Source organism: Harpegnathos saltator, unplaced genomic scaffold, assembly GCF_003227715.2.
Source record: "Harpegnathos saltator strain DR-91 unplaced genomic scaffold, Hsal_v8.6 scaffold60, whole genome shotgun sequence".
In the NCBI taxonomy this organism is placed as follows: Eukaryota; Metazoa; Arthropoda; class Insecta; order Hymenoptera; family Formicidae; genus Harpegnathos; species Harpegnathos saltator.
Genome location: NW_020230427.1, coordinates 806,739 through 833,552, shown reverse-complemented (window position 1 = coordinate 833,552; position 26,814 = coordinate 806,739). Strand labels below are relative to the sequence as shown.

General features: G+C 36.0%; 3 protein-coding genes across 9 annotated transcripts in view; all 3 read right to left on the bottom strand.

Annotated features, from left to right (window-relative positions):
- Positions 1-26,814, bottom strand: part of alpha-Man-Ia (alpha-Mannosidase class I a) — a 923,832-nt gene that overhangs the window by 150,544 nt on the left and 746,474 nt on the right. The gene's annotated exons all lie outside the window — the stretch shown is intronic.
- On the bottom strand, positions 11,639-18,016 carry LOC109503778 (odorant receptor 67b-like). Of its 4 annotated transcripts, none has more exons than XM_025304277.1 (10): positions 17,273-18,016; positions 17,021-17,140; positions 16,472-16,589; positions 14,461-14,722; positions 14,259-14,378; positions 13,936-14,068; positions 13,704-13,849; positions 12,159-12,285; positions 11,925-12,077; positions 11,639-11,759 (listed from the first exon to the last, which is right to left on the bottom strand). In XM_025304277.1, the coding sequence occupies exons 1-9, from the start codon at positions 17,414-17,416 to the stop codon at positions 12,003-12,005; spliced, it is 1,245 nt and encodes a 414-aa protein (XP_025160062.1). In that variant the 5' UTR covers positions 17,417-18,016; the 3' UTR covers positions 11,639-11,759; positions 11,925-12,002. The 4 variants fall into 4 exon arrangements, with proteins under 4 accessions (XP_025160062.1, XP_019696751.1, XP_019696752.1 ...); XM_019841192.2 differs by having other exon boundaries at positions 12,159-12,291; positions 17,273-18,006; XM_019841193.2 differs by having other exon boundaries at positions 11,930-12,077; positions 12,159-12,291; positions 17,273-18,006.
- Positions 17,862-26,600, bottom strand: LOC109503777 (uncharacterized). Of its 3 annotated transcripts, none has more exons than XR_003113777.1 (9): positions 25,857-26,600; positions 23,091-23,210; positions 22,843-22,960; positions 22,505-22,766; positions 22,330-22,446; positions 21,993-22,083; positions 19,217-19,362; positions 18,589-18,949; positions 17,862-17,895 (listed from the first exon to the last, which is right to left on the bottom strand). XR_003113777.1 is itself a non-coding variant. In XM_019841191.2 (9 exons), exons 1-9 carry the CDS (start codon positions 26,001-26,003, stop codon positions 18,694-18,696), a joined length of 1,188 nt encoding a protein of 395 aa, XP_019696750.2. In that variant the 5' UTR covers positions 26,004-26,599; the 3' UTR covers positions 18,098-18,693. The 3 variants fall into 3 exon arrangements, 2 of the variants coding, with proteins under 2 accessions (XP_019696750.2, XP_019696748.2); XM_019841191.2 differs by lacking the exon at positions 17,862-17,895 and having other exon boundaries at positions 18,098-18,747; positions 18,817-18,949; positions 25,857-26,599; XM_019841189.2 differs by lacking the exon at positions 17,862-17,895 and having other exon boundaries at positions 18,098-18,949.

The window sequence follows — 26,814 nt, the reverse complement described above, 5'->3', positions numbered from 1 at the left end:
TAAAAAATATCGCATCTTAGTACACGACTACATATATTTTCTACTGAATAGATAGACCGAAAGTGAAATACCATGGCATTATGTTCAAACAAGATGTATTTATGTAGGACGCAATACAAATAGAATTAAAGATCAAGATTTTCAGTTCGATTGTTATAAAGCAAGAAAATTACCAAAATCCTCAAAACATTAGCAGGCATTTGCAATACGATTCAAAGTCTGCAAAATACTATATACTATACCTGAAATGCTTGAAAAACTACCAGAGACACCAACAGTGTCAAGTTGATGATTAATTATCGCGAACCTCGATCGATGGTACGGCCATAATTTGAACATCGATAAAAATATCCGATTTATCTTATAATAATGATATCCGGTAAATTCTGTATCTTTGTGATACGACGGCATTATCGAAAGAGATATAAGACTGAGATTATGCCATTCAACAGAACGGTCGAGATTAGACAGCGTACGCATGCATATATTTATTCTTCAAGATTTTATCGACAGGAATATATCGACAATTATGGTGCTTGATTATAAAAAATTCGTTCGTAGTGATTCAATGAGACCGAAAAAATAATCGGTCGCTTGTGCTTACTTTCGGTGGCGAGATGACCGATAGAAAGTTGAATTATCAAAATTGCACATGGCATTATTCCGATATAATTTTCCTATAGGTGGAAAAATAATATTCCCGTTTTTCTCTCACGTTGACGCAGACGCGTTTGTGGATTCGCCGTAACGTCGACTCATTGCTTTCCGCGACGTCGAGCATAGCACTACGGTTATTGAGTTAGTCGTGAGTACTCCATATGTGATGCGTATGACGTGGAAGTTGGATGTGTAACAGACTGTAAAGTTCCATTTTATCCTCAAAAATTGTGTATAAAAAGAGGTTGTTTTTGCAATACGCAACGTCTGCGATATTCAAATGGTAATAATTGATGAATACGCCGATCAGTCAGTGACATAAGAGTGAATAAAAATATTTTTTTGTCGACGAAATATTCGTTACGGCGTAAAAATAATGAGGGCGAGTTTTGTTTATTGGAAAAATTATGTCGAAGGTACCCGGTAAGAATTGAGTGAACGAGTACGTAGCGATGCTCATAACGATACTAGGAAGTTACATTCATATAGGAAATTTCTTTATTCGAGTACTTGTTCAATGATCGTCAACTTGTTAGTTCAGCAGCAAAGCAGCAAAGCAAACATTTATGTGGCTAACATTATTTTTATAATGTAAGTTGTATTCCATTGTTTAAATTAGTGTTGTCAGAATAATCTGCGTACACAAGGTATCTGACACATCTCAACCCGCGCATAAAGATAGAGCGGGTCAACAAAGGACTCTTGCTATTTGACTATTTTATAAACAACAATAAACTATATAATAAATCATCAAATAATAATTGTCGCGTGCTACTCGCGCATTGTTTAATCCTTAGCTGCTAGCCGATAGCTACTGTTGCTGTACTAAGAGACAATCGCTTCTCAACCACTTTCGATAAGCTCGCGCCCACAGAACGCGTCTCAATGTCGCGCGCACTGATTCGCTAATCTTTTCTTGTGATTATCTCAAAATTTCATGTAGTTATTTACAAAATGACAGGTATCCTCGTGCTCAAACTGACATGCTCCACCTTTATACGCAGATTGCGACGTCTTGCGTCAGATGTGTATCTGCAGCCATGCATAGTATTCGAGGTAGTACTCGCTCGTTTAGTTATTCGGGTACCCATATTGGCGAATATTAATAATAAATAGATACGAATCTGCAATGCAGTTAATTATTTGTTGTTGTTAGAAAAATCTATAATCAGATAGCATCTGAAGTCAAACGTACACTCCTGAACACTATCCAGACACTCGAAATTCACGCTACTAATTTCAATCACCTCTATTAGGCAAATGAGTGATTTTTTATTTTATACGTTTTATACATTCTATATACATCTATTTTATACATTTAAGAATACAAAAAGCTAATTCTGTCAAGGAATTGAATTATTAAGTTAAATCATATCGGTTCTGCTCTTTCTAAATTCACTTTCATACATGATATTTGGAGTATTTATCATTAATAAATCATATACTCAGCCAATAAGCAGCTTATCGATATTTTCTTTCCTGCAGCTTTTAAGAAATATATAAATTTTATTTTATTATATTATTCTGTTATTATTTATAACTTGACTCTCAATAAACTTTGCATCTTTTTGAACATTGTATTCTATTTAGATGCAGTTATTCGCATCGTTTCAATGCATTGATAGGAAATTAGTGCATTATATATATGCAAACAATATATCGTTGATTGGCCATATTCTGTTGGGGCTACTTTTTTTCTAACAAGGAACATTCGTGAAGTGTGTGTCTCCGATTTTAACGAAACTTGGCATATTTGTAGAGTAGCCAAAAATAAGAGACCATACTTTTTTTATCGCCAATGGTTAAAAAGTTTTTCCCTATCTGTAACAATTATCGAGATAGCATAAAGGAAATGAAACTTTGAGGGGCGGTTTCATCCTTTGCTATTGCCTGAGTTATTGCCGATAAAAAATATGGGTCTCTTATTTTTGGTTACTCTACAAATATGCCAAGTTTCGTCGAAATCGGAGACACACATTTCGTGGATATTCCTTGTAAGTAAATGTCATATGTAATAAAATTATTATTTTTCTTGAATATTTTCTCAGAAAATGCATTATTTCGAAATTTTATATCATTTTTTAAAATGTCTTAAGCGTCACGGATATCTTTCCAAATCAGTTTCACCCGCGATCGAATTATTTTACTACAATATTTGAATATTAAGCGATAGGAAACGACAGAATATAACGACCGACTTACTATGATAGATTCAGTATAAAACGAACGATAAAGTACGATACTTTAAAATGACGGCACGGAATACGATAAAACTGTGATGAGGAAATCCACGGTAAATTGATATGTAACAAACGATGTCAACTGAAAGCAATAAGTGTATGAAAAATGTATAATATCTTAATATTCGACACATATATTCTATACTCAATAAATAAACCGAAAATGAAATACTGTGCAAACAAAATGCATGTACATAGCATGCAATTGCAAAATATACTATTAAAACACAAAATATTTAATTTAATTACTACGACATGAAAAAATTTCCGAAATTCTATGTTACGTCCTGCGGACTCCACGCACTCTAGACTTCTTTTATAAATAAGGAAAATTGAATTTATTATTACTTATTATATCTCCTACAACATTATCTTAAAGACACTGCCACGCCTTTTTGACCTCCAACTCTAAAAAGCATTCGAAGCACAGTCCTATGACGATATTTGGGCATGAAAATTAGATTTCCCAACAATTCCCCAAATCCCACTCTCTTAACCGAGCTGACGTTTTAAGAAAAGCCAAAAGACCAAAACACTTCTCGACCGCAGCCAGGACAGAAGCTTCTCTTCAGCATCCCTTCAGGGTCTCCTAACAATCTAGCCTACTAGTGGCTTAGACAGATCAGTGTTTCTCCAGTCTTTAATTATTCTGTGCAACGATCTCGTGCAAATAGCATAGAACCAGCAATAAGTTATTTATACTTTCTTTTGCCTGAGTGACCCCTTTCTTTTCATTTTTCTTCTTTTCTTCTTTCTCTTTTCTTTTCCTTTTCTTTTTCTTCCTTTTTTTCTATGCCCCTTGGCATTCCTCCTTAATTGTGAAATCCGGTGTCAGTGGCCCAATCTTGTCGATCTCAGTCGGACATAACGAACACGGAATTTTATTCAGACCGCGATTGTTTATACATATATGTATACGTACACATTTATAAATCTTACAAATTCTCTTTCATTGTGAACTTCCGCTTAATTATCAATAAAACAAGTTATTTGTAATTATAAGCCAATCACGTTTTCGAATTAATTATTCAAAACAAAAATTCTCCCTTCCCTCAATTGTCGCTCACGGTTCTATCCCAGGTAAAGGGGTTCAGTTCCTTGACCTAAATAAAGGACCACCGACGTACGTCCGCGCCAGATAAAGGGGTCATTCCGATCTTTAATCTGTACCGCAGACTTGCGAGTACGTCGGAGCTTGTGAAAGCAAGCGTCAAGTTACGTTCCTCCTCCAGGACGTAACATCTAAAACCATTAACGTACCATAGTAAGATTGAGTCTGCATAAAACGACATAGTACATGATACTTGGAATACCAATGACACTATCTGAGTCAAGAAGATGACATTACTAAACCCCTTTCTGTCACATTATTTTTCTCGCCTGCTTCTAAAACGCCAAAAACAGAAGGTTCTTGAAAATTAAAAAATGTTTATGTAGGAGGGGGAAGGTTAATGATGCTAATGACGAATTTTAAGTCAAGCTTAAATATTTTTTATCATAAATACAAAATGATAATTAAAATAACAAATTAAAAATTTAAAGTTTAAAGGTTAATTTAAAGTTTAAAGTACACATGCGCATATATATACATTTTTCCAAATAAAAAAAACGTATATGAATATATAGCTAAAATATTTCATTATCTATAAAAAATTATAGTATAAAGAGCATAATGTCAAACTCGTCAAATTAGTTGTAAGTATTTAGTTTCTTCAATTTAATTCAATTGTTTTACTCTTACCTATTATCTTATAACGTTTGTAACATGAAATATAAAATATTATAAAAACATAAAACCAAATATAAGATAAAAAAGTATAAATGATTTTAAAAATAATTTTACGTTTAATTTCTTGTTACCTCCAAAAAGTTTCATTTACCTTGCGATAATTTAAAGATGATACAAGTGCATAAGTTATAAAAATAAAAAATTATATAAAACAAATATATAAAACTAAAAAAATATAAAAATAAAAATATAAAAAATGAAAATATGAAGATAAATATTAAATATGAATAAATATGAATATATGATATAAATAATATAAAAAAAAAAAAAAAAAAATGAAATTAACAAATCAAAAATATAAAAAACTGGGCACAAAATCCTATTGATAATCTCTTTGTTGTGTACTTTTGAATTATATTTTATTATAAAAATGTATCATATACTGTCATGAATAAAAATATTTTAACGGTTTAAATAACATAAATTCAAAATCATTCAATAAATAATTATAAATTTGAATAATTTTATTCTTATACTCGCCATTTAAATCTATTAACTTCAAAATGATATTCAGCATTTAAAAGAAGTTCATAATCTGTGTTGTTTTATTCATAAATGTACTTTAAAAATTTAATAAATCGAGATATTTCAAGTTCATAAAAATACAAAAAATTTTAATTATTCTTACTAGTATATTTTTCTCAGAAGCAACTATGATTTCAAGTCATGTTCAGCAAACCTAAAAATCCTACATCTCATTTCAGTCATTAATTCATTGTAAAATTTTAATATAACAAAATAAAGCATGATATTAATATTCAAAAATTTGAAAAATTCTTTTGACAGCTATATCTTTTTTCTGAGGCAATATTTTCAGGCTAGAAAATCAGGTTAAAAAATCGTTCAACACGACCAAAAATATATATATTGGCAATTGCAAAGTGTTATGAGAAATTTGCGTGGCGACTTGACGAGTAAGAGAGAACCATCGATCGATCGTTTACATTCGCTTTCAGTATCGAGGGGAACGACAGGAAGTGAAATTATCAGAATTGTATTCGTCCAATGAGGTTTTCCCACAGTTCGCGGGGGAAATAGTTCTCCTTTTATATTCTCTCATAGCGCAGACGCATTCGATGTTTCTTCGGAAAGTTCGTCGCAATGCTTCATTATTGTTCGTGATGTCGGGCCTCACATTTGCTCGATTGCTCCGTTATATTCTAGTGTTTTGTTGTGATATGTATCGTACAGAAGTTACGTGCTCGCAGGAATATCCCTTTCGCTGTCATAAATTGTGCAAATCGAGCGCACGTACGAGTGGAATTAATTAGTATTAAAAATTTGTTTGTCAAAGGCAATTGATCAATTGGAAAATATAATTTTTGCAATGTTTCCTCTCCTCTTGAAAGTTCTCGAGGACAAAATTCGGGATTTCGGCGATAATCGCGTTTGTCCCTCCGGCCTCAGAAGCAGCGATAGATTTTATTCGGATTTTAATCGCCCTGAATTGTAACGCATAAAAGACACTGTAATTGCTGATGATAAATGTAACGGAGGATTTAAGGGATTGTGTCACCGCATGGATAGACAGCCAAAACTTCGACTCCTGGAAAAAGGAAGGTATATAGTAATGCAAAGAATATGCTAATATGATAGATATGCTTGATACATTCTTTTGATATCGTGTCGTGCGAGATATAACTGTTGACTTCACGTTAGTACGCTAATAAAAATGTCTCACTAATGCACTCACTATTCCCTCCGTATAATTGGACAGTGTTGTGGATTTTTAAACTCCTCATATCTACGTTTAATTAATTTCTTCTTTTTTTCGCGTCAGTCGAAATGTACGTTACGTCGATATATACCCGAAGAACGTAGCGCGCGTGGAGACTGTGTGGACTCTATGCGTCTGCCTCGATAATCTCGTATAAGTATCTGTGACTTTTACTACTGACAACTTGCTCGCGTCCTACTGTGTCATTGTATGGAGTAAATCGCCATGAAATAGGATAGCAACGTACTTATCAGCTAGAAAATGCATTCACTCATGTTCTCGAAGAAACTTCGAATGAGTGTTATAGTTTTTTCTTTTTTTGTTTTTTTTTCCCTCTTATAACTACGTTATTATAGTAAAGCCTTCTAGGGAGCCGATGAAGATGCCACCAATAACGAAGTAATAATTTTTTGTGTTTTTTCTCAATATCACGAGCAGCAATTTTTGCGCCTATATCGAGATTATGTACCACTGCACGCCATACCTACACGCTACCGAACAATTAAATCAATTAATTTATAGGAGAGTTTGCAGTGTGCGAGCATATTATGCTAAAGGTATTTCATACTCACAAAGGGTGCGAGTGAAATGCATAACGTACGTTTAATGGAATGTAAGTGAAGTGCCTTGTGAAATTTGTGCTAGTCTCGGTGCATATGTACTTATTTCACCAAACATTAATTACTTACGCTTTGTAAAAGATGTCGGTATTGTGATCTGTCACTATTTGCCCAAGCAAGTTACATATGAATAAATAGATCAAGTGCGTGATTAGCATCACGCTGCATAAAAACATTCCGTTTGCATCACTCATATCGTTGACTGATATCGAATATTGAAAAAACTACAATACAAATATCCTTTTACAATTTAACCTTTTACGAAGAAATTTCGCATTTTGCAAAAAGAACAGTTTCTCCTATATTTTTAACTGTATATCGTTCTTTTTGTACCTTTTTTCTTTTTTATAAAAAAGAAAATTTTCTCTACCTCTACGTTTATACTTAATAATAATAATTATTATTACAGTAATCTTGTTGCGATAACAAATTACTGCATGGCATATATTTCGCGACCGAGCAATCTGCGCCATTGACATTAGAAACTAACAAAAGCAAAATCTTTTATCTTTTTTTCGATTAGTGTATTTCGAGTAGCGTTGAATTTTTCGAAATATCCACTGTAATGGATGTGAAGCGTAGGAAACGATAAAAATACAATTATATTCACTATACTCACTTGAAACATATTAAGACTTAACGACGAGATACCTATAACGATCATAAAAAAGTAAAAGATCGTGAAAATGGACTGGATGAACTCGGCAAATCTACCAACAAAAAATAGATAATATGAACTCGCATGATTTTTTGTAATATCCAGCCAGCGAATCTCTTTCAGCATGTTTCCGTATATTTGCAAATACTAACTCGAGCGCTCGCCGATGAATGTCAATTGCGTTGATTATTCTCTCGCGAATAATGCGATCCTTTTCGGAGATGGATAAGGCTGGTATTTTATCATTGATATATTTGAAACGGTGACTAAAAGATCGCACGACACATTTATTACATATTTGTGTAACTTGTCTACATTTAAGAGATATGTTGTATGCAAAAATCAATAGTGATCAAATAGATTTTGCGTTTCAACGAACAAGAAAGTGTTAAAAAAATGTGAAAAGTTATAATTAGTTACGTAATCATCGTTTAATCATCATTGTTTAATGCAGTGTTATTTCCTTTTTACTTTTTTTCGATTATTTAATTATTTTATCGTCTTCGCTTACGATGCTCACCCAGCTATTTTCAACATCGCACGGATATGTAGTACATATCCTACAAGCGTACCACCTGCAATAATTGTTGCAACACTTCCGACGCAAGTAGTTATTATACCATGTATTAGAATAGCTTGAAAATAGCGATTTTGGTCGATGAAATACTCCGTTATGAAGATATGAGATTCGTTAAACAGCACCATAATATCGAGAATATTCGATAGAAATAGAAACAATATATAAACAGCCAGGAAAAAATTCAGGATCACTACAAAACACATGAAAGATCAAATATACTGCGATATATTCTCATCATACATACAAGGTCCGTCGAAAAAGAAACCGAACTTTTTAAATTGCGTACCAATACGTTAGTATTTGCTTGCTCGAGAGGTGGCGTTCTACAGTGTAACTGTTCTAAAATAACACAGCTTTTGCCGCGTCACTCTGCGTGCTTTCACTTTCAGGCTACAGTGATTTGAGTGAGTGCATATTTAGGTGTTGTGGTGATTTTGGCGTGTATCATGAGTATGTCCCGCACAATCAAACTGTCAACATAGAGTTTTATTTACAAGTAATGCGGCGTTTGAGGGAGGTAGTCAGGAAGAAAAGACTTGAAGTGTGGGCAAACAAAACGTGGATGCTGCATCACAATAATGCTTTCGCGCTCCTTATTCGGCGCTCCTTATTCGACAATTTTTTTGCAAAAGACAACACGACTGTCATTCCCCAGCCTTCATTCATCTGATTTAGCACCTGCTGACTTCTTTTTGTTCCCTAAGCTAAAAAGTTATTTAAAAGGACGGTTTTCAGAGTATAGATGATATAAAAAAATTGCTAGAGGAACTCAAGACCATTCCACAAATCGCATATCAGAATGCATTCCAACAGTAGAAAAAACGTTGGGAGCGGTGTATCAAATCATTTTTAAAAAGTTCGGTTTCTTTTTGGACAGACCTCGTATGTTTGTTTCTCGTCGACAACTCAGTTGATGAATAATTTGTCTTCATTGAATACGACAAAATTGATTATAAAAAATCGAACGAAACTTTTTAACTGACCCCCAATAAAATAGTAATTATGTCGCATGTCATCTAATCTTAACAATGACAATCTATGGAAATACATTCGAAATCAAAAGCTCGATTTATTACCCATTATAACCAGCATAAATTGCCTCGAGATATTAGCGTATTTTCTCAGTATATCGACTTCTTCATCTGGAGTCTTCGATATCGTCCATTCGTCACGAATACATTTGATGATGTGTTTTATCTACTTTTGAATAATCTATGAATACATATGGTTGCATCGGAAGGCAATGACATCGAGTACATTGTTATGTACGAGGGAAGTCTGAAAAGTTTTGAGCCTAACATAGAAACAAGTATTTTTTCGATTAAATGTAGTTTTATTTTTCAACATAGTCTCCTTTTAAGTCGATACATTTTTCCCAGCGATGCTCTAACCCTTTTTAACCCTTCCAAATAGTAGTTGGCGTCTTGCTCCGCAAGATAGGCATTTACGTATGCGATGACCTCCTCGTTCGATGAAAATCTCTGTCCTCCAAGCGAAACTTTAAGCTTGGGAAAAAGGAAAAAGTCGCTGGGGGCCAGATCTGGTGAATACGGTGGGTGGTCAACCAATTCGAAGTGCAATTCGTAAATTTTGGCCATGGCGACCGCCGAATGTGTTTTTGGTCCAAAGTGAGCAAGCGCGGCACCCAACGCGCGGATAGCTTACGCATGTCCAATTTTTCAGTCAGTATATGACAAACGCGTTCTTTCGATATGCCCATAGCCTCTGCTATCTCTCTAACCTTGATTCGACGGTCGTTCAGTACCATTTGGTGAACATTTTCAATGTTATCGATGGTGGTCGCAGTTTTTGGCCGTCCCGAACGCGCATCATCAGCCAAGCTGGTACGACCACGTTTAAATTCAGCTGCCCATCTTTTCACGGTGGTAAATGATAGGACAGAGTCCCTGTAAATAGCGTCCAACTCGGTTTTTATTTGCGCAGGTATATTGCCTTTCAAATGCAAGAATTTAATCATGGCACGATATTCGACTTTTTCCATTTTTACAAAAACACTGACATCAACTGACACAAACGACTGTCAAACAACAACTGAGCGTCCAAAATGGCTGAAATTTTCACAGTCATCTTTCAAAGCATTCAAAGCATTGTAGTACCAGAATGGTTTTGACGAGTAGAGCCATCTTCATGTTGAGGCTCAAAACTTTTCAGACTGCCCTCGTACGTGCCATGTACGCATGTACCATGTTTCATCTGAATTCGGGGATTGGTTTACTTACGCGCGTGCTGTTCAACAGAAAGGAGTTATATTTCAAGATGTACAGCAAACTGGGAAAAAGCTGCGAAAGAATTTTTAAAATGGTATCTACATCGAGTTCCAGCGTGACAAATATTGTCAACTGCGAACGATAAATTCATATTAGAAAATCAAGAGTGTTTCTCAATTTCGCGAAACGGCAGATTGTATTTCGCGTCATTTCTTACGTAACGTAATATATATTGTAACTATTATTTGATAGAACCATTTTGTCACAGCTGTATTCACGATAGATACGACCTTCGCGGATTTTCGTCGACCCTGTATTTGGAGTGGAACATAAATAAAACAAATAAAATAGGATTGTTTCATCTTCTTCCTGAAAGCGGTATTCCCAAAGCGCGCACGGTGACCCTCGTCGTCTCGATTGTCGAACTGTGAAATCGAAATTGTGATCTCTGAACAGATGGGATATACCTGATAGCTCGTGAAAGAAACGAGCAGGCCGAGAATCAACGTAATTTGGATAATTCGAAATCTCCTGATACGGCCACCGTATATCCCCGATAGTCCCACCGTTATCAGAAGTTTTCGGTTAATATCGTAGTATCGATCCGCGGACGACGGTATCATTTCTCTTGGAACATTGAAGAACGTACGAACAACGAGAGACTACTTCTCTTCGCTCCATAAAACGAGAGACGCGCGATAAAACATTACTAACACCTCCTCTGCCCTTAAATTTGCTCAGGCCGTGGATGGTAAAGAACCATTTTCTCGGGGACCGAGTGAGCGTATAATATGATATTTGGCCGCGTAACTGACGTTGCGCGTATATGCGTGTAAATTAAACTTCTCCTTTCGTTCGTTGCTGTTTGTACCCTCGCTACTTGAGAATTATCATAATAAGTTTCACAATCGTGCTACTTTATCTCTCCTTTTCGCAATAATTTGCACGCACCACTTTGTAGTTTCCGTCTCGTCTGCGCATACGCGATTATTTTCCGGGACGCAATATCAGTATTGTCTCAATCATCATATGGTGCGTGTCTTCGATCTTTTCATATTTCGAATCGACGAAATATGTGCTCGCGTTGTGAGTATTATTATGAATAACTACAGGGATAAATCGTGTATATACGCATAAAGATCTTTGTAATAAACACAAATTGCCGCAAGACATCATTTATTTGTACAGACACGCAGTGATACAAAATTCTGGAAATTATTTTTAATTTGCTGGACATTATCATTTATTATATCGTCGTTGCTGAAATGTGCTGAAAATTTAAAAGAAAAAAAAATTGATTTATCCCTCTGGGAAATTTTGAATTTTGAAATTTATTTCTTTCCTTTGTTGTATGTATGTGTGCGCGTGTACAAATAATTTCACAAAACCGGACAAAAATCCAGTTTTTCAATATCAAAAAATAAAACGGAAGTACCTTACGATTTCAATTTGACGATGGTTTAGAGTCATGATGCATAATTACACCGTTTGTAATGGTAAATTCCTGAAAGGCTCACTCCCGTATTTTCTCATCATTTATTTGCGTGGAATAAATTACCATGAAATACGACAGAGATGTACTCAATAGCTGAAAAATATAGATATTTTATTTGCATATGTGCATTAAAATCAACGTTACTGTATTTGAATTAATATTTGAATTAATCACCGTGGTAAAACCTTCGAGTGAACTGACGTAAAAGCCACCAATGACGATAGTGTAATTTTTCGTGCCGTACTGTAGAAGGAACAATATTAATCTCTGAACTCGAAGTGGAGCTACGTACCACATCGAGCTGTATCTATATGGGCATTTTAATGGAGACGATATTGGATAAATATTATTTCATTATACTTATTTAGTAACGAATACATTATTACAAGAGTTATTACATTATACGAAATAGAGTTTGAAATATTTGAAGATATTCGCAGTCAAAATTTTGGTTTCACATTAACCTAACCTAACAAATTCCATCGAATTTGGAAAATCCTATACAGGCTATCGTCTTGTGTTCCTGATGTTACAAATGCTTATTCTATATTACATGTCAAATTATCTTTAAAAAAGATAAATAAGCAACTTGTGCAACATCAAGGTAGGCTAACAAGTTGGACACTTTATATCTCGAGATTCTTCGCGTCCTTCATGTAATCCTTCACATTCGACAGAATTTGCAGGATTAATATACAGGGTATTTGGTAACTCATGTAGCTAATGGAAGCATAGAAGTGATTAAAACAAACATAACAGTCCCATACCGTTTTGCGATATTCGCAATAATTATCGAGTTATTGGTTATAGAAATCTGACGAGTAAACGTGCGCCGAGATGCATGATTGGAGGAACATTACAGCCACTCGGGTTACAGCAGGGTGGGGGATAAGTCCCCAGTTCGGGCAGATTTCGGAGATGACGCCTACTTTCCCCCTACTACCGCTCCTGGCTTGACGATCGAGCCGCTGATCGCGTGCGACAGCTTTGTTTTCAGAAGTGTTCGCATATGAAAAATATGCTGGGATTGTACTTTTTGCCAAATCGTCATTAGAATTTTGACAATAGATTTCCACATCACTCATGAGGTACTATTGTTGAAGCGTTTTTTTTAAGTGGTTCCTTAGTAAGCTTATTTCACTAAAAATTAATAAAGATAAAATATATAGCTTTATTCTAATGACAGTTTGGCGAAAAATATGATCTTAGCCTATTTTTCATATGCAAACACTCTTGAAAACAAAACTGTCGCACGTGATCGGCGGCTCGGTCGTTAAGCCAGGAGTGATAGTAGGGGGAAAGTAGGTGTCGTCTCCGAAATCCGGCCGAACTAGGCACTTATCCCCTAGCACTGGGTTACAACATAGTCCAATTGATCTAGCAACTGTTACTGGCGTGCGGCGAGATGCAGGAGCGGCGGAAATAAGATTAGCGCGTAGTCGAACAGCGACGTATTGTCCTTCCCTGTACCGACAATCGTCAGATTTCTATAATTAATATATCTCTATAATTAATTCTATAATTATATAATTCTATAATTATATAATTAACATCCATAATTAATAACTCGATAATTATTGCGAATATCAGAAAATGCTATGGGACTTTTATGTTTGTCTTAATCGATTTTATACCTCCATTGGCTATAGTTACATAAATTACCAAACACTTTGTAGAATCATAATTTCAACTCGGAATTCGATACGAATTGATACTCACGCCGCGAGAAATAGATTGTTGCAGTGATCTGTGACCTCTTGTGCCATATAATTCGCAAAGAACATGTATATGAAATGTGCCATCAGCATCGCTATGATCACGAAGAGCTCACGCCAATCGCAGGTCGTTTGTAATGTATAAATAATCTGAGACATAATACATCCTTTATTTCGATGATAATTTCGGAGATGCTTCATATAAGTGTGATTTTTAGTGCAATTTTACTACTTACTCGAAACATACAGATACTTATAGAACCCGCGCCTATCACGATTAGAATAAAATACAATAGCGCAAAATTAGACATGACACGACTCGTGAACCTTCGAAATCGAAATAATCTCTCAAATTTCTCGGTAGATGTACTTGGTGGAAAAGACAGAGAAACAAACGCATAATCTCAGCTCGACGTATTTGTACGCTACTATTCGCTCTCGTTCAACTTACATAAAAGATTTTTAATTGCGATGTATTGCAACGTATAATTTCATGCATTATCTAATATAACAAAACAAATGGATTTAACGATAAATCAGTTGATGCGGAAATACGAACTTTAGCGCTTGCTGTTGAATGTTTACAGCTTGCATCACCCTCACACGCATAATACGTTCCTTCATTAACGATGAGGTTTGCTGTATATCCTTTGTGTTCATTGCACGTTCAAGTCGATAGCTGAAAAATTCTCACGAACGTTATTCGTGATGCCAACTAGGAATGAAGGAAGAATCTTTGGAAGTTCTTAATAAAGATTCACCTGGCGATCTTTAATAAACCACAGGCATGTTTCAAGAACAATGCCATGAGCGTAGCCATAGCTACAACCCCTATGGATCCAATACTCAAAAACAAGATGAAGTGCGTTAATATAATATAAAAGTATTTCTCTCGATCGATACAATAATCGAATGGGACGTACATGCAGGACGCGAAAGTATTGTTGTGCGACGAATAAACGCTAAATATATAAGGCGTTACTGACAGTATCAAATATCCAACCACCATGCTGCAACAAAATACTAAGAGACGGAGAAATTTATTAGTCTTTTATTTATAAATTAAACATGACAATATAAATACGCTGGAAAAAATTGTCATTCAACAACGAAATTAGGAGTATCTTCTTAAATAAATAATTAAAATGTATTAGGTTGTTATATGTGGCATACGAAAGATTTGTCATTTTTCTATTTAATTCTTGTAAAAAAGTTTGAATATTAAAAGGAAGATAGGAAATCTTCGTTAGATGTCTAAAGAAATATCGAATTGATGTTGCTCATTTTATTTGTAAAAAATTATTAAAATTAAATAATTTTGAAATCAGATAATTTCGTTTTCTGTTTATTTAACAAATATGACAAACCTTCTGCTACAATCTGATATTAATAAAAACAGAATATGTAAAAAAATGAATATTAAACAAAAATAGATTTTGTTATTTCCTAGTATGAATAATTAAATCCATTTACAAAAACTTGCTAATACAAGGTGTCTTATAATTAAAGTTGCAGAGCTCGTAAAGACATAGAACGGATTAAAATAAACATAAAAGTCCCATATCGTTTTACAAGATTCGCAGTAATTATCGAATTATTAATGACAGAAATCTGAATGAAAGCGCACCAACATAGATGATTGGAGAAGCGTTGCAGCCATTTTGACAAGAGCGCAGCCCAGTCAATCCTGCAACTATTGCCGGTGCGCGGCGAAAAGAAAAACAGCGCGCCGCTATTCGTATTTTATTTCGCCGCACCTATGTCTCGCCGTATCGCCAATAATTGCTAGGTCGATTGAGCCGCGCTGTAACCCGAGAGCACTGATGGAAATTTGGTAACGAGTTTGCTAGAGAATTTCCCCTACCACGCACGCACACAGCCAGCTCGGTCTATTCGTATGAAACACGCACTTGTCAACTGTCACACGGCTAGACCGAGCCGGCTATGTGTGCGTGCATGGTGGGGGAAATTCTCTGGCAAGCCCGTCACCGAATTCTCATCACTGCCCGAGAGACTGCGACGCTTCTCCATCTCAGCGTGCGCTCATTCGTCAAATTTCTGTAATTAATAATTCGATAATTATTGCGAATCTCGCAAAACGGTATGAGATTTTATTTATGAGACGGCGAGGTATGGTTGTCTTAACCTAATTTACTTTCATACTTCGGGTTGGCAGCTAATTATCGCACACCCTGTATAGAATGTTTGATAATATAGCTATAGAGCTATTGCAGGCATAGAGCTGATTGAGGTAGAAAGAAAAAAGTCAAATACTGTTTTATAATATTCGCTATAATTATCGAATTATTAATTATAGAAATCTGACGAATGAGCGCGCGTCGAAATGGTATTGGAGGAACATTTTAGCCGTTCGAGCTATAGCGTGGCCCAGTCCATCCAGCAACTGTTGCCGGCGCGTGGGGAGACGTAAGAGCGGCGAGGTAAGGCACGAATAGCAACACGTTGTTCTTTCCTTCGACGCGCGTCGGCAACAGTTGCTGGATAGAAGATGAGCCACGCTATAATTCGCGAGACTGAAATGCTTCTCCAATACCATTTCTGTGCACGCTCATTCGTCAGATTTCTATAATTAATAACTCGATAATTATTGCGAATATCGCAAAACAGTATGGAACTTTTATGTTTGTCTTAATCCGCTCTGTGTCTCCACGAATTCCACAAAGTGAGTTATGAAACACTCTGTGTATGTGTGTGTGTATATGTGTTAATAAATTGAACAACGAGTAAAATATCTCGCGCTGTTTTTCTTACCCGTCATAGTCATAGTGAGAAATTTCACTTCTACGGCGTATTTTTCTATTATCTCGCGTTCACGCTCATCTTTTAATGAATTCCAATCGGATTGAACAGTTTCCAATAACCGCGTCACCTGTTACCGAATATTTCAGAAAGGAAGACAGATAAATAGAAAAAGAAAGAAGGAGGAAGGGAGGGGGAGAGAGAGAGAGAGAGAGAGAGAAAATTACATGATACGTTTAAAGAGCAAACATTTCGAAAAACCGTCTGAAACGAGCCATAATAAAAAACGAGCACGCGACGTTCAACAATCCGTAAAATCGTAAGATTCGTAAGATCAGTTGACAAAGCTGTCGCGTTTCTCTTTGATCTTTTTAGGAGAATCCGACGATCAGCAACGAAGCTAAATTAGTAAATGATGAATCATGATCGATTATTTTTATGGACGAATAAAATGCGACGAGGAAATTAAGCACGACGAGCCGTTCACCAAGCCGATCTTACTCCGAATAAAATTTGTCTCGCGAATTCGCAAGATTTCTAAAGATTTCATCGAAGACTTACGAGTTCCGTGTTGAGATAAAAGTAATAGTACTTGATCATCACCACGCTGGTTGGAAACATGAATGTCAAAAAGTCGATGAACTGAATCGCGCTCAACTCATGCGTGATAAACACAGTCAGCTGGAACATCACGTTACTTGCAACGATATGTACTCGGAAACGCAAAACTCTGTTCAAATTCTACACACGCGTATGACATAATACACGCTTGTTCTAATAATTGCACGGATTGAAATTATTTACTAATCGTACCTGAACGTAAAACGTGCTCGCGAGTATGCTGTAGAAGAACAACTTCTGCGCTGTCGCGAGCATCGAACTTTCGCACGGTAGTACGCCGCTTATCAAAAGGATCCAGCGATTAATCCTGTAATGCGGCTTCTCGATGATGAGCATCTGGCGATAACGTGATGGTTACGACGGTTTTTTCACAACCGACGTTATACCCGTTCCTCGTGTCGTTTCGTTTCTATCTCACACCGCGAACACCGTCGTGCTAATTTTTCAGCCTTCAGGCATCGAAGTATTCGCGAGATAGTGGCGAAGAAAATCAAACAACCGGAGCCTTGCGTTATTCGAGGTAATACAGACTGAGACAATCTCCATAATGCTGTTTCCTGCATTATTACTTCATTGAGTGGGGACAATCGCGAAATTGCCACGACATTACTTTTTTAGCAAAAATAAGGGGACTGGAATAGCTCGGGAAAAGACGCAACGCAAGCGCAGTAGCACAACGCTCCGAATGCCTCCATCGTATATGGCTTTCATTATCGCTCGAACTGTCGTACTCGCTGCTACTCCTCTCCTCTCGGACATTTCGATTTGCTATTTACGGTGCCAACATGCAGCAACGCATACAGCAGCGCTGAAATCTAATGCACCAATACGGACAACGTGATTCGATAGAATTGTGAAGAAATTGCAATGTAACTCGCGATTGTGCTTCTTATAATGTAATTCCATTAAAAAGTAGTGTTCACACATACACACTCACACACATTACGGTGATCATTGCGTGATGTATGAAATATAGTGTTGGAGAAATTAAACAGATATATTCGTTAAGCTCTTTGACTAGACATATATTACATTGATATTGTTGAACTTAATTTACAATATTCAACAATTTATATGTTGATAAAATTGTTAATTATATAACGATGATAACATTAAACACGACACTTGGCATCACCTCTTATTTGGAAAAATTATAGAGATTAAAGCGTAATTTGAGAATACAAATGAGTGCTCTTTAATCTATTGATGATGATTTGATATTGACGAGAGGAACTAAAGGAAGGCGGACTTTTCCTGTGATTATATTTACATAAATGTTAAGTGTCATACAAATATAATAGATAGAAACTCGTGCGATTTTAAATGATGAATTCGAGACAAAATGGAATGTCGTATTTTGTGAGTAACGGTATAAACAATTTGTTTCAACGACAGATGATTCGAATGTTTCATATTGTCGATAAGGTGAGTATAGAGACCTAATATTATTGTGTACATAGACGTGTGTTAGAGAGAATTACAAAAATTTATTTTGAAATTGTCCTTACGAGTCTGTATACTTTTCTCTAATACAGCGCAAATTCCGTCCATTTTGCATCTGTGCGTGTGCGCATTTCTAAGAGAAGATAAGGCTTTATCTATCGATTATTTATTTATCTTTGGACAGAGTACATCACGGTAACATAAGATAGTGCAGTATTCGCGAGCTGAAAAACATGTACATCAATTTCATGTACATCTCGGTCGAGTTGTCTCGTGTTTTCAGCATTACTTACCGTGACGAAATTTTGTATCTTTGCCACAAATATATAGCCGATCATGAAGTGAAAATCCTTGCTGGCTTTTTGCATCAAGAACAAGAGTAGTTTTCGTGACGATATCGGTATTACGTACCACGATATATCATATCTAACGATTGTTGTACAAATATAAATAAAAGAACATCCTTTTTACATAAACGCAACAAAAAAGTTTGCTTCGGAACAATCGAAAAGTAGATCAATAAAGTGGAAGAACACGTATGTTTCAATAATTTATTATTCTACCGTTCTCAAATACGAGAAAAAGAGAAATATAAATTCCTCCTTCGTGAAAAAGATTTAATCATTAAATAGCATCTATTTTCCACAATTATCAAGTGATTAAGTATAGTAGAGGCATACATTCGGTACTTACGATGACGTAAAAATCTCGCGATGATAATCGCTGATCATCTCTCCTAAATAATTTGCCATCAGCATATAAATCAGATGGAATAGTGAGATAAAGAAAGATAGCAATATGTCCGCTATGTTATTTGAGACTTTTATCGCATCGATAAACTATATATCATATCATATGTTAGAAGTCATGTTAGAAGTCAACTATATATCATATCATGTTAGAATTGGCAAAATGGATTTAATAATACGGAAAAGAAATAGGGTCGATAAGCCACGATTTCGGCCTCCTCTAGATTTCATTGTAAATTATCAAAAACTATTTCTTAATACGTAAAATACAAAGCTGTTTTCATAAAAACAATACATAAAATATTAATCTGTTTTTACAGCCTAAGAGGATATGTTCAACGTGACCGTTTCTTGTTTAAACATAAATATTTGTATTTATATTTCGTGTAGTACTACACAACTCACTTGAAAATCGTGGATATTATGTTGGAGAATCGTGAACATCATAATAAAAAATTATTTTTATATGTAAAATAATTATATGTAAAATTCATGATAACAGTGAAATAAATCGGGTAGCACACATATACCTGGCCACAAAACCGTGAAAAATGATCACTTTTTATCATACTGGATCTGAGTTGCAAAAATTGTGACTTTGATGTCCTAAGAAATTATATATTATACGAGGGTGGTCCGATAAGTACTTAGCCTATAAAAGAAAAACGAAAATTTTGGAAAAGTGGCGATTTATTTCTCAACATAGTCTCCTTTTAGCTCGATACACTTGATCCAGCGATGCTCCAACTTCTTTAACCCGTCTGAAAAATACGTTTTCTCGAGGTCTGCAAAGTAGGCCTCCGTGGCGGCGATGACCTCCTCATTCGACTCAAATTTCTGCCCGGCGAGTGACTTTTTCAAGTTTGGAAACAAAAAGAAGTCGCACGGGGCCAAATCTGGAGAATACGGTGGATGGGGCAGCAATTCGTAGCCCAATTCGACCAATTTGACCGTGGCGAGGGCGGAGGTGTGAGCCGGTGCGTTGTCATGGTGGAAGTTTTTTCTTCGCTAAATGGGGCCGTTTTTTCTGCAATTCGGCGTCGAATCGGCCCAATAATTCGGCATAGTACAGCCCTGTGACCGTTTTGCCCTTCTCCAGGTAGTCGATGTAGATCACACCTTGTGAATCCCAGAAAACGGTGGCCATCACCTTTCCGGCCGATAGGACAGTCTTCGCCTTTTTCGGAGCATGTTCGCCGGGTGAAGTCCACTGTTTCGACTGTTCCTTGGTCTCTGGTGTGTACCAGTGGATCCATGTTTCGTCGACGGTCACGAAACGACGCAGAAACTCCTTCGGATTGCGCTTAAACAGCGTCAAACACTGCTCTGAAGTGGTCTCACGGTTGCGCTTGTTGTCCGGAGTGAGCAAACGCGGCACCCATCGCGCCGACAGCTTTCTCATGCCCAAAATTTCATGCAGGATATGACCCACGCGGTCTTTTGAGATGCCTACTGTCTCAGCTATCTCGCGCACCTTCAGTCGGCGGTCTGCCAATACGAGATCGTGGATTTTTGTCATGTTATCCTCCGTGGTAGCCGTTTTCGGGGCACCTGGGCGTGGCTCATCAAAAACCGACGTGCGACCACGTTGAAACTCGTTAAACCAATTTTTGACGGTCGCCATCGAAGGAGAAGAGTCACCGTCCAAGCGCTCTTTGATTTCGCTGCGCGATTTCCCTTCCAAAAACAAGAATCGAATCACCGACCGATATTGCTCTTTTTCCATTTTTCTAAAATCCGCGGACACGCCCGCTTCCACACGCGGTCAAAACAAAACTACGAGTCCGATTCGGCTGAAATTTCGACAGTAGCCGTCTACGAGAATGTACTACACGATAGTAAATTTCTCTTGCGATAGTGGCGCCATCGGGCGGTGAGGCTAAGTACTTATCGGACCGCCCTCGTAGTTATATATTACAGTTGGATCAGCTACTAAGAATCGGAAATGTAGCCAATCTTCTGCTTCTCTTTTCTCCTGCACCCAATTCTCTTTATTTCTTTTTCCTATTTTCATTCTGTTTGGGTAAATAATTGGATACTTGAGAGTGGATGAAATGTTTTTCGGAATCTTTTGTTTAAAGCCCTTAAAATTAACTCAATTCAAGAAAAAAGAAAGGGAGGATATTATGCTTGTTCCGATTTTATAATGTCTGTGCATACGTTTATGTTTCTGTGCGCAAATAAACCTTGTTTCAATGTCACTCGCATTTAGAATCATCCATAATCAATGACAAGGACTAAGATAGATAACTATAATATGTAATCTCTTGGGGCATCAAAGTCACATATATTTTGCATCTCTGATTCAATACCATGAAAGGTGATCATTTCTCATGGTTTTGCAGTCAGGTATGTGTGCTATCTGACATATTTTATGCCATCATTAATTTTATAATCAATATAGTCATCAATATAAAAATAATATTTTATTATAATATTCATGATTTTCCAATATATTATTTACACTTTTAAGGTGAGTTATGCACTACACAAAATATTCACAAATATGAATTGCTGTATTTAAATAAGATAACGGTCATGTTAAATATGTTCGTTCAGGCTGAAAGCGGATTAGTTTAATATTTTATGTATTAAGAAATAATTTTTGATAATTTATAATGAAATCCAGAGAAAACTGAAATCATGGTTTATCGCCTTCTCCCCCCTCTTCCTCTGTCGTATGACACATTGACTTTGCGCTACGAGTCAGCAATTCTTACTTGGTATATATTGAAGCTTAATGAAATTACTGCAATAATAGTTAATATGCAATATGATATGTTAAATGATGCCACCATAAAGTCGGCGAACCTATGAACACGAGGGAGAAAAGTAAGGCGAAAGACAACGTAATGCGAACAAAGAACAATAAGACTACAATTGATATTAGATGATATTTATATTGCAATTATATTTTTCTATGTACCTTTCTGTCTATGTATAGTCCTAGCAATATTTTTAATTATCGAGCACTTTAAGAACTCAATACCTTTTCTTTTTTGAATAAAACTATTATATAAAAGGCATAATTATAAAAAAATACAAATGTGTACTGACTCCATGGCCTTACGGTGTGCAATTACAGCGTGCGTTATCTTCTTGCAAAATGCATGTTCCCATTCTAAATTTGACATTCGTAACATACTATCTTCAATGGAGTGATGCAGACGATAACTATAAGTATTTCCAAGTTGAAATTGCGATCGGATCAGCAATATCATTCGATCGTTACCTGGCAATCTTAAACAAGCCCAAGCAATGATGGGTAAATGTTAACAGTTGTGTCCCAGTAGATAATAATATGGAGACAAACGTCACAATGATCACGAATTCGTGCAATACTTTAGTGTAAAAATACTTATTCTCTGACGTGAAATATTCCGCTGATATAATAAGTTTGTGAATTCTAGGCTTATCTAGCGGCGATATAACATCGAGAATAATCGGATAAAACTGAATAACGATTCCAATGAATATTATAAAACCGGAAAGCACTGTAAAACGGGAGAATGTTAACGTAAACGAGAGATGAACCTTGCAGAAACACACTGAATATCGATATTTTCTTACGGAATAGTATTATATCATAGGTTAAGCTTTTCTGAATATGTTTCAACATAATTTCATTTTCTGCTTTACTATGTAATATTTCCCAGTCTTCCTGGATTCGACGGTGCATTTGCATCAGCTGTCATTAAAGTGTCTCCTGGTTTAATCAAGGCTTACGGGAATGCGTGTGTAAATAAATCGTTTAAAGAGAATATTATGGTTCTCTTTTTCAATCGTTATTCGTGCAAGAAAATTGAAAGATAACGTACAGTTTCCGATTTGAAGATGAAGCTGCAGTATATCACTTCAACTATCACATAAGGTAACGTCGTTGACATAATTTTAACAAAGAGATTGATATCAATTTTCGTTGTAATAAAAGCTGCAACCTGGAAGTAATTAAATGAGGTGATTGTGTTCAATCGTAATTATGAATATTTGTCACACTGCCGCAACAAGAAATGAGCGATTTTACAATGTTTGTTTTATATTATAATATCTTCGGATCTAATATCTAAGGAAATGATCGGAACGTGTGTAATTCTTAAGAAATATTAGATGTATGTAAAAGTTTTAGTCTTTTTTTAAATCTCTAACATAATTATTTTAAATTGAAATATTTTCCCGTCATTTTGTGTTTTTGTATTGTAGTATTGAACTTTCTAAAACGCCATTCATTCATTCATGATTCATTGGTTGATACAATAAACGACGAAAAACTTTATATTCGACACTACATTCGATGTGAATAGCAATAGAAAGCTAGAAGAAAGATTGGAATCCACAATGTCTGCGTTTAGGATTATCATACATAATCCATTTTTCATTGCCAATAACAATTTTCGATAAAAAATCTTTTTTGCGCTATCTGGAAAGCAATGAAATGCATGTACTAAACTGACGGATAAAGTTGTTTTGCGACAACTCATGCAGCATTCATTTTCCTGAATTTTTCTCATTTTATGCAGTCGCCTTGAAACTATCCCTTGATCAACTCCGAGCTGTTCTGCGAGTTCTACTTGCGTTTGGAACGGATTTTCATTCAACAACGTTTCCAAATTATTGCCTTTAAGCTTTCATGGCGTTTCAGAGCGCGGATGATCATTCACGTCAAAATCATTATCTTTAAAGCGAAACTAATATTTGCAGGTATTGCGGGACACAATATTTTTCCCCAGAATAGAGCAAATAAATTCACATGCTTTAGCAGCATTTTTTCCTGCTAGACTTCATATCGAATGTAGGGTCAAATATAATTTTTTCAATATAAAATTTTTCGTTACTTATTATATCAACTGTTATTTTTAAGTTTATGCGCACCAATGAATCATAAAGGCATTTTAGAAAGTTCAATATCAACCTTACAAAAACACAAAACAGCGAAAAAATATTTCAATTTAAAGTAATTACATTAGAGGGTTGAAAAAAACATCAAAACTTTTGCATACATCTAATAATACTCGATTTATTTGGAGTGGGATTAACCAGATTGCTACCATTGTTTTTCTATTATTGTGAAATCGTCCGCCGCAAATCATTCTACACTTTTCGTTTTCTCTTTATGTAATACTATAAGATAGATTCAATTATTGGGTATGGGAATAAGTTTCCCATTTTAAATACAAATTAGTCGTTTATTTAAACAAAAAATACAAAATGATTTTATTCAAAGTACGCCCCATTGGAAGCGACAACTTTCTCCCATCTTTCAGGTAGTAAACGGATTCCTCGAGGAAAAAGATCAAGTTCTTTTGACTCGATCCATTCATTAAGCCATTTTTCGATACCTTTATGAGAAGTGAACCGCTCTCCAGAAAGGGCCGACTGCATGGACCGAAATAAGTGGAAATCCGAAAGAGCAATATCTGGCAATATCTGGAATACGGAAGTTGGGGCAAGATTTCCCAATTCAATCCTTCCACATATTTTTGGACCGGTTTTGCAACGTGGGGTCTAGCGTTGTCGTGTAGCAGAATCAGCTTGTTGTGTCTATTATCCCATTCCGGTCGTTTCTCTTTTAAAGCTCGGTTCAAACGTATTAACTGCAGTCAGTAACGATCCCCAGTGATGGTTTCGGACGGTTTTAGAAGCTCATAATAAATAACACCCTTGTGATCTCACCAGATGCATAACATAGTTTTCGAACCGTGGATATTCTGTTTTGGAGTTGATGGACCTGGTTTACCTGGCATCACCTGTGATTTCAGTCGTTTGGGATTGTCGTAGTAGATCCATTTTCATCGCCAGTGACAATTCGATGCAGAAAACCCTTCCTTTTTTGTCTTCGAAGTAACATTTCGCACGTCACCAGACGTCTTTCAATGTCTCTCTCTTTCAATTGATGTGGCACCCAATTTCCTGATTTTTGGACCATCCTAACGCATGTAAACGTTTTCCGACGGTAGATCTATCAACATTTAACTCGTTTGAAAAATCTTCGAGCGTTCGACTCGGATCTTCTTAAATCTTGCAGTTGTGCATCTTCGAATTTTTTAGGTGCCCTTTCGCGTTCTCGGTCGCTCACGTAATAATCACCACTTCGAAAACGCCGAAACCACTCTTTACACGTAATACTCGACGGAGCATGATCGCCGTAAATATCAACAAGCATTCGATGCGTTTCAGCAACACTTTTCTTCAGAATATAGTAATGGAGTAACACTTCCCGCAAATGCTGTTTCGTTGGGGTAAATGTTGCCATTTCCGACACGAAAAAAAATGTTTACGCTTCAAACGAATGTCTACTACTGCGATTCAAAGCTCACAAATATACCTTCAGAACATAAGTATAGTCATTCCATCAAACATGAAATTAGTACCACTAGCGTACCATTATCTTTCTGAAAAGGGCGGAAATTTATTTCCATACCCAATATTTTATGCAGTCAGAATGAAAAAAATTACCAGATTCAAAATTGCCAGATATTCGTGACGTCGGTTTCGTAAAAATGACTACGTCACACTCGGATGAGTAATGTTTGGCAGCGAACGTATTAATTCGAAATTGAGATTACCGCAGATAGATGCACTGTTACCTGCATGCCGATATACGTTATGGTCAAAATGAAGATCAGCACTTGCTGTAGTAAATTAAGATACGATTTGTCAACAGGCCAGATACCTAATGCTTTGAGAAAAGCTTTGTTGATCGTGTAGTAGTGCTCCTCAACCTGCAGATACATGTCGAAGATGAAACGCGAATGAACAACGAATAACTGTTTTTTGACTCCATCGCGAAGTTTTTATTCGACTCTTGGAAATCATTTGAGAAGTGTGCTGAGGGATGCAACATGTTCCTATTGAATGATTTATATTTGCCGTAATGTGCAGCTCGAGCGAAATTAACGGCGAGCTTATTTCGAGAAAAAGGAAAAGAAAAACGAACCGATCTACATTTCACAAGCCTAAGTATGATTGAGTCAATTATCGAAATCGTTACGGAACTTCCTTTGCAAATTCTCGATAATTGCGAGATAGCATGTCGTTTTGTATCATCACTTTTTCCTATTCTTGATGCACTTGCGCAGTCGGGAGAACGTTCGGTTAAATATCGAACGTGGCATCAGTCTTTTCTCAGCTATCAAACGCTACGCTAGAGGAAACCGCTGCTCTAGGTTGAGCGAATTCTTTTTAACGTTTTGTTACTTACATGCTGTCGTGGTTTTTCGGTTGTTAAAAGTATGTACCTTCTATAAAAAATAACACTCGGCAACATATTCTTATCTTTATCTATGCTTTATCTATAATGTACGTTCTGCTGCTTTAAAAAACTAAAAATTTATTAATGTATCATGCGCGCAGTATCAAGAATAAATAAACATTTTAATATATCTATGCTAATTTTTAATATATTATGCTAATTTTAGTACACTATTTTCAATACATTATCTTTTATTAAATTATAATTGACAGATTTTTAACACATGCGCGCGTGTATTTATATGTGTTTGCACAACTAATATACATTTGCCTAATCGGTATTAAGCTTCTCGC

Excerpts from the sequence above, each read along its gene's own strand:
- LOC109503777 (XM_019841189.2), bottom strand. The coding sequence starts at position 26,003 with ATGTATCTGCAGGTTGAGGAGCACTACTACACGATCAACAAAGCTTTT. Across the intron at positions 22,767-22,842 it reads CTATGATATAATACTATTCC|TGCTTTCCGGTTTTATAATA; the intron begins GTAAGAAAATAT and ends CCCGTTTTACAG. Across the intron at positions 19,363-21,992 it reads TAAGCTTCAATATATACCAA|TTTATCGATGCGATAAAAGT; the intron begins GTAAGAATTGCT and ends TATGATATATAG.
- LOC109503778 (XM_019841192.2), bottom strand. The coding sequence starts at position 17,416 with ATGCTCATCATCGAGAAGCCGCATTACAGGATTAATCGCTGGATCCTT. Across the intron at positions 17,141-17,272 it reads CGAGCACGTTTTACGTTCAG|CTGACTGTGTTTATCACGCA; the intron begins GTACGATTAGTA and ends GTGATGTTCCAG. Across the intron at positions 14,379-14,460 it reads GGTTTATTAAAGATCGCCAG|CTATCGACTTGAACGTGCAA; the intron begins GTGAATCTTTAT and ends AGAATTTTTCAG.